Source organism: Mus pahari, chromosome 21, assembly GCF_900095145.1.
Source record: "Mus pahari chromosome 21, PAHARI_EIJ_v1.1, whole genome shotgun sequence".
Lineage (NCBI taxonomy): Eukaryota > Metazoa > Chordata > Mammalia > Rodentia > Muridae > Mus > Mus pahari.
The window spans coordinates 11041195-11049343 of NC_034610.1; the positions used below are offsets into that span (position 1 = coordinate 11041195).

Genomic DNA, 8149 nt, shown 5'->3' on the forward strand with positions numbered 1-8149 from the left:
AATTTATTGGAATGACTTATAGGCTGCAATCCAGCTAATCCAACAATGGCTGGCCGAGAATGGGAAGTTCAAGAATCTAGTAGTTGTTCAGTTCCCGCAAGCCTGGGTGTCTCAGCTGGTCTTCTGTATATGCTAGAATCCCAAAGAAGTTGGCTCCAATGCCAATGAGGGAATGGATGTTCTAGCAAGGTAAGAGCAAGCAAGCAAAGAACAAAAGCATCCTTCTTCTATGTCCTTACATAGACTTTCAGCAAAAAAAAAAAAAAATCATCTACATTAAAGATATGTCTTCCCTCTACAAGATTTGGATTAAAGGCATATCACATGTCTTCCTACCTCAACATCCAAATTAAAGGCCTGTGTCTTCCAGCCTTAAGATCTGGATCAAAGGTTTGTGTCTTTCTAACTGAAACTTCTGCATTAGAAGTGAATTCACCCACTTCAAACCAAGCAGAAAAAACACACGTGTGCCCCGCATTTCTGGATTGTAGTTTGTTCCAGATACAGTTAAGCTGATAACCAATAATAGCCACCACAACAGCTCTTACCTGTGTTTCACTCACACTTCATTCTGAATCTGGAGTGGGATGGGGCAAGGCGGTAGTATCTGGATTAAGCAATCTAGGGTTTTAATTTGTTTTTCATTTATCCCACTTCTGAGTAGCTTTCAGTTGCATCCAGGGTCTCATTCCTGGCCAGTATTGTGTCTGTTCCTTGGTGCGAAATCCTATCTCTAAAAATGCATTTGAGGGTTCCTATTCATGGTCCATTTTCTTGCTTCACCCTCACTCTCATTTTTCTTCCTTTTCCCTATTAGTATTATGATTTTTGAATGTTCTCGATGCTTATTTTTATGCAGTTGGTTTATGGTAAGCTTTGGCACTTGACATTGTACTCCTATAGAAATGCTTGTTATTTTCATTTTTCCCTAGTGAATTTAAACATTTTTATTTACCATAAATCATTTTTAAAGGAGTTAGAAAATGAAAATTCTCAAGGAAAATTCCCTCTTGTCTTTCTTTTTCAAGGAATCATAATAGTGCCCACCTCTTCCTGCTGTGAATCCTTTCTTCATCTTGCTTCCCCACTTAATGCCCAGTTCCTGGCCGTACTCATCCCCATACCAGACCAGAAGCTCACAACCTGGTCTGATAACCCGGCAGGTTCGATAGAAGATTTTCCTGTGATATTGAAAGGCTACCAGGTTCTGCTCTTCATCATCCCGGGCACAGTTCACATACCTAGAGTGGAAGGAAAAGGAAGAAAATATCAGGCAGGCAGCTCCATGTCTGCACTAGCCCCTTACTGGTGTCCAGTGCCCCCGTGCTCGATGTTTCCAACCCCCTCCCACATTTCAAAGAACCTTCTGTTCTCATCTATCCCTTTGATGTTACATATGTCCTAGCTCCAAGCCCTGTTCATCTATCCCAAAGGCCTTTCTTTCCCCAAGATCCCAGTTTTCAAAGCTCTACTTCAGTCTTCTATCTTTACTAGTGACAAAACAATGACTTCTTGTTTCTCTAAACTCTAAATCTGCCCATGTATACCTTAGAGCTTGGCACTTTTCATACACTCTGCTTCTAGAATAGTATAGCTCATCCTACACTAATCCCAACTTTGTAAGTTCTTCTCATTACCTACCCAGACTACCATAAAAGCTTAAGAGATCTCTTAGCAAGACAACACAAAAGATAAGGCTGCAGATAAAGCTGGGTTGGAGCGCTTCAACTCTGTACACAGCAGCCTGGCCTCCATTACCAGCACCGCATAATATTGTGTATGGTACATGTCTATAATCAAGAAATGAGATCAGGAGGATAAGAAATTTAAGTTAATCCTAATAGAAAATGGCTAGAGTATACACAGCATCCAAACCTACATCCTTCCAGAATCCAGTATGGTTATTTCTGAAGCAAAGGAAATTTCCTGCCCTCACAGACTAAAGGTCCTCTGTTGTAGGTTGTTTTAGCACTGTGTACTTCTCAAAATATATGAGACTTATAGTCAAACTTTCTTTTAATAAAATATCTGCAACATGCCTCTTGTAAGGACACAAGTTGTATGATCTGCTCAAGTAATGAAATCTATTTTCCGAACTAGGACTCAAAATAAGTATTTCATAAATATTGAATAAGCTGGGCGTGGTGGCTCATGCCTTTAATCCCAGCACTTGGGAGGCAGAGGCAGGTGGATTTCTGAGTTCGAGGCCAGCCTGGTCTACAAAGTGAGTTCCAGGACAGCCAGGGCTACACAGAGAAACCCTGTCTTGAAAACAAACAAACAAACAAACAAACAAACAAACAAATGTTGAGTAAATTGTAAGCCCAGTGTTTTCAGTGAATATAGTCTCCTTAAAGTTTCCCTCAGCATTCCAATTTTGCTGAGTAGATTTGTGCTTTGATAAAAGCTGATGATAATATTAATTTATTTTTCCTTAATTTCCACAATATAAAAGAAGTACTTTGCAGAGAAAAAAATGAGCAGAGCATATGGGAACCATTGAAGGAGTCATGTCTTATGAGTGACAGTCTTTCTTGGAACCCAGAGACCTAGTGGTCTTACCTCATCCAGTTGGCTTGGGACTCATCCTGTCCATCCACATACTCGTAGCAGTTTCTTCCCTTGGTAATCTGTGTGTCAGAAAGAAATACATTAAAGCTGCAGGATGACAATCAAATCATGTCACCTCACACTCACCAGTGCTACTTGAGCTATGAACTCAGCCACTCACAGCGACCGCACATGAGGCTTCTGAGTCATTGTGTACACATGTGTTTTCTTTGCCTCTGTACCATTCCACCCCTACTCACCTTCAGACCTTGAAGCAGGACTTCCATGTTGAACAAAGACCATTCAGTACACTAAATTAGTCATGTTGTCCCTGTCCATATTCTAGTTAATCACACCAGAAATACAGAAAGGATGTGGGGAGACAGAAGATGAAGGAAAAGGAGGCATTTCTCACCAGCCAGGAGTATCCACTATTGGCTGCCTCTTCATCCTCTGTGATCTGACCCTCATAGGGGCCAAAGTGCAGACCGACTGGTAGATCAGATGCTTCATTCCATACTCCAAGTCCAGCCTCAGGGATGCCCGATGGACTAATTCTTAGCCCAGGGGGCAGACTGAGGACTGAGTGGTTGGGATGCCCCCTGTCCACCACACTGTCTTTTACAAATAAAGGAGGCCCATGGTTGGGACAACTGTCGATGAAGAAATTCTGGCACTTCTCACAATCTAAGGTAAAAACAGCAGGGATTGGGGAAGGTGTGTGAACATCCTCAGATCTAAAGATCTTCTGAAAGAGCAAAGCACTCCTGTCACTCTCACAATCTGCACCCAAAGTCACTAGAGTAGACATAACCTGGGCTCCACATGACCAAATCAATCACTAGACTAAGGCAGAAGATGGCCCTGATGGACACTTACAGAGATAGTCATCATCCTGAGGCTCGCTGACCTCCTCATATGCAAGGCCCTTTCTCTCTCGCAGCCTGTACATTTTCACTTCAATGTTCTTCTTCCTGAGTTCTGAAGTGGAGAACAAAGGTGACTTAAAGTGTGTGAATCTCAAGCATTTATCCCCATTTCCTCATAAAATCTAAAATCTGGGCCTGGGAAGATAGCCCAGCAGTTAAAGTGCATGCTCTTCTTATAGAGGACCTGGGTTTGGTTCCTAGCACTCACACCATGGCTCTAAACCATCTGTAACTCCAGTTCTAGCTAATCAAATACTCTCATCTTATCTCTGCAGGCATCAGGCACATACATGGTACACATACATACATGGAGGCAGACATTCATATGCATATAAAAGTAAATCTTTAAAAAACTAAAAAATTTACTTTTAAATGTTTTAAAAGAAAATGTGAAATTTACTGCCATATGCTCTCCTTTTAACTTTTTGTTTAAAGAAGCTAAGATCCATGGCTCAGCGGGTAAGAGCACTGACTGTTCTACCAAAGGTCCTGAGTTCAAATCCCAGCAACCACATGGTGGCTCACAACCACCCAATATGAGATCTGATGTTCTCCCTCTTCTGGTGCATCTGAAAGCTACAGTGTACTTACTTATAATAATAAATAAATCTTAAAAAAAAAAAAAGAAGAAGAAGCTAAGGTCCCATATTCAAGTGACAACAGATGTCTAATCTAATTTTAATTTCTGACTCTTCAGGTTTAATTTCTACTTGCTCACATTTTCTATTTTAAAATGGTTCATTCACAAGTTGATTCATTTATAAAATATTAAGGGCACACTGCGGGGCTGGCGAGATGACTCAGTGGTTAAGAGCACTGACTACTCTTCCAAAGGTCCTGAATTCAAGTCCCAGCAACCACTTGGTGGCTCACAACTATCCATAATGAAATCTGATGCCCTCTTCTGGAGTGTCTGAAGACAGCTACAGTGTACTTATATACAATGAATAAATAAATCTTTTTTAAAAAAAAAAAAAAAGGGCACACTGCAATTAGGCCTGGGCAAACAGCACTGAGAGTAGTTGGTCTCTATTGCCACAGAGATTTACTGGATCAGTTACTTTATGCTTCACTTGCTGTTTGAAAGCAACATAAGAGCTACCATATCCCTATTTGCACATATTAACGTTCACAAGGTGGCAGAGTTTGTAAGATTGCCCAAGTCCCAGTACCTCCATGTGAATAACAACCCAAGTTTATACATTTAAAGTAGGTGTTCTGACATACTACTTAATAGCATGCCCACTATCAATGCCACAGCTTAGACAAGACCAAATTCAGAACTTTCTGAAGTTACTACACTAACCATTCCAGACCATTCTCATCAACCATCCGAGAGGGATTAAAGTTCCCAAATTATTTACTCTTACTCAATTTTTTCCCAGAGTGCTGTCCGGAGGTATTTCCTTCTTCAAGGGAGGACACTGGTTTCTGGGCATGTTCTGAGCCACTTGTATTCAGCAAATTTTCTATTCCAGACCCTTCCTTCACATTAGATTCACCACTAAATGGCATTCTAGGTGATTCCTTTAATTAGAGTCACATATAAAAAAAAAAAACACAGGCATTTCAGTAGTTCTTTAAGGCTTTTTATAAAACCTCCCCTGTGACGTTAGTTAATGTGGAGTGTCTGAATAAGGAAGGGACAAGGAAGAACTTAAATGAACCCAGGGCAAGCGGCCATATGTTAGGCTTTCTCCCTTCAGGCTTCCTTCAGGCTTGAGGGAGATGGATATTTGGGAAGTCAAGCTGGAAGTTTGCAATGAAGAAGATAAGGCTTACAGAGAGAAAGAGGGTACATCCATAAAGTAGGAAAGACTGATTAGATGAGAAATGTAGAAAACAACGTTGATAAAACACATCTGTAAAAGAAAGGGAGAGCAGAGCAGTATCTCTGGGGAGAAAATGAAGAGATGGCGGCAGAAATGCGCCTCTACAACTAACGAAGTGATGGTAAAATTGTAAGTTGGCATTCTGGAAATAGTTGATTCTAGAATTAGGTTGCTTGTTTGAGATGGGGGTCTCATTATAGAGGCTGGCCTCAAACTCACAGGATTCTTCCTACCTCAGCCTTTCAAGTGCTCAAACTACAGATCTGAGCATAATGCTTAGCATGACTCTGAAATTAGATTAACTAATTCTTGTACGAATTTTTCTAGAAAATTCAATATTTTTTTCATTCATAAGTTTGTATACACAAAATGTTCATTTTTTTTAAAGATTTATTTTCATTTCTATTTGTGTGTGGGGGGTGCACAGGTTCTGTCAGGGTCAGACAAAGGCATTCAATCTCTTGGAGTTGGAGTTAAAGGGTAGTTTTGAACTGTTCAGCTAGGAACTAAACTCAGGACCTTTGGAAGAACAAGAAGTGCTATTAACCACTGAACCCTCTCTCCAACCACCCACACGTAATAATTTTTTTTTAAAAAAAAAGATTTTATTTAGTATATGTAAGTACCCTGTAGCTGTCTTCAGACACTCCAGAAGAGGGAATCAGATCTCGTTAAGGATGGTTGTGAGCCACCATGTGGTTGCTGGGATTTGAACTCTGCACCTTTGGAAGAGCAGTTGGGTGCTCTTACCTGCTGAGCCATCTCACCAGCCCATAATAATTCTTTTTACAATACTGAATAGAACATGCACAACTGAATACTAATGTGAGATTACTAGCTTCTCTCACAGTCTCTCCCACAGATGATATTTCAATGGAAATTATTTGCCTATATGAAATCTTACACCCTTCTCTTTTTCCCGTTCCAAAACTCACTATATCATTGTATATCCATGGCAGACCTGGAACTCCTTAAGTAGACTAGGCTGGCCTCAAACTCACAGTATTCCTTGGGACTCTGCTTCTCGTGTAATTACAGGCAAGCACCACCATGCCTGATTAAGTCATGTCTCATCTGTGGATCCCTTGCTATTAAACTTGAATCTTCCAAGTGACAAGAGTTGCTGTTTCTTATCAGAATGAGTCTTTATGAGGGAGAGGACCATCTCTCCTTTATATGTGTCATTCAAAATAAAGTCCTCTGTGTATTTGTAAACTATCCTTAGAGTACATTAGTGAATTTCTCACTTTGACATAGCAGAAAAAAACTGAGGTAGGAACACTCAAGTGAGTGATATTCTTATTAGTTCAAATGATGGGGAGGATGAGAGATGCTGTGTAGAAGAGACCAGGAAGGTAGCAATTCTCAGGGTAATCTAAGCCTTCTCCTTACCTGTTTTTGGATCCATGAGGAAGGTTTCCTTGTCTGTAGGATTTGGAAAGCACTTACCTTCTGCTGTTTACTGTGCTTGACCCGGAAAGGCACCCAAGCAGGACTGACTGAAAAGGGGTAGGAAATCAGGGTTTGGGTTGGTATATAGTTTTACACTTGGGATTCTCACCAGGAACAGAGAATTCTGAATAACTGAGTGAAGACTTCAAGGATGACTCAAGGGTGATATGGAAATTATTTCTGAAATATTATTAACCCTATCATTCTATTGGGGAGCATTGGTATTTTTGTTTAAGCTTATCCAATTAGACAAAACTCATTTTTGTTTTATGTTCATAAGATATCCAATACATTTATTTTTAAGTAAATAAGTCAATCAGCCTGTGACAAAGAAAAACACCGAATAAAACAGGAACAGGGAGATATGTACACACAAAAAGAGGTCATTTTCAGTATCAGTTTTAATAGTGAAATATTGGAATTCTTTCCTCTAGGATCACAAGAGACATGCAAGGATTCTCATTCTTAGTATTTCTACTCATCATAATACCAGAAGTCCTGGTTAGAATAAGTAGGCCAAAAAAAAATTATACAAGTCATCTAACTTGGAAATAAAGAAATAAATTATCTCTTTTTACAAATTACATTGTCTTATACACAAAGATCCCTTAATATTCCACTAAAAGAGCCGGGTGTGGTGGTGTACACCTTTAATCCCAGCACTTGGAAGGCAGAGGCAGGCAAATTTCTGAGTTCAAGGCCAGCCTGGTTTACAGAGTGAGTTCCAGGACAGCCAGGGCTACACAGAGAAACCCAGTCTCAAAAAAACCAAAATAAATAAATAAATAATAATAAAAATAAATAAAAAGATTCCACTAAAAATTGCAGGATATGAAATTAACTTTTAAAAATCAGTTGTGGGGCTGGCAAGATGGCTCAGCGGGTAAGAGCACTGACTGCTCTTCTGAAGGTCCTGGGTTTAAATCCCAGCAACCACATGGTGGCTCATAATCACCTATAGTGAGATCAGGTGCCCTCTTCTGGTGCGTCTGAAAACAGCTACAGTGTACTTATTTATAATAATAATTAAATCTTTGGGCCTGAGAGAGCAGGGATTGAGCAAGCGAGGTTGACCAGAGCAATCAAAAGTCCTAAATTCAATTCCCAACAACCACATGAAGGCTCACAACCATCTGTACAGCTACAGTGTACTCATATACATAAAATAAATAAATAAATCTTTAAAAAAAGACAAAAAGGGGCTGGAGAGATGGCTCAGTGGTTAAGAGCACTGACTGTTCTTCCGGAGATCCTGAGTTCAATTCCCAGCAACCACATGATGGCTCACAAGCATCTGTAATGCGATCTGATGCCCTCTTCTGGTGTGACTGAAGAGTGACAGTGTAGTCATATACATAAAGAAAATAAATCTTTATAAAAAAAAAA

General features: G+C 40.0%; 1 protein-coding gene across 1 annotated transcript in view; it reads right to left on the bottom strand.

Moving 5' to 3' along the window:
* Positions 1-976: 976 nt before the first annotated feature.
* Positions 977-8149, bottom strand: part of LOC110338243 (histone-lysine N-methyltransferase PRDM9) — an 11889-nt gene continuing 4716 nt past the window's right edge. Inside the window, exons 5-10 of the mRNA XM_021221531.2 lie at positions 6761-6810; positions 4850-5006; positions 3430-3531; positions 2966-3237; positions 2563-2630; positions 977-1241 (exon numbers count right to left, since the gene is read on the bottom strand). Of these exons, the coding sequence (XP_021077190.1) occupies positions 977-1241; positions 2563-2630; positions 2966-3237; positions 3430-3531; positions 4850-5006; positions 6761-6810 (914 nt within the window). The remainder of the gene's footprint in view (positions 1242-2562; positions 2631-2965; positions 3238-3429; positions 3532-4849; positions 5007-6760; positions 6811-8149) is intronic.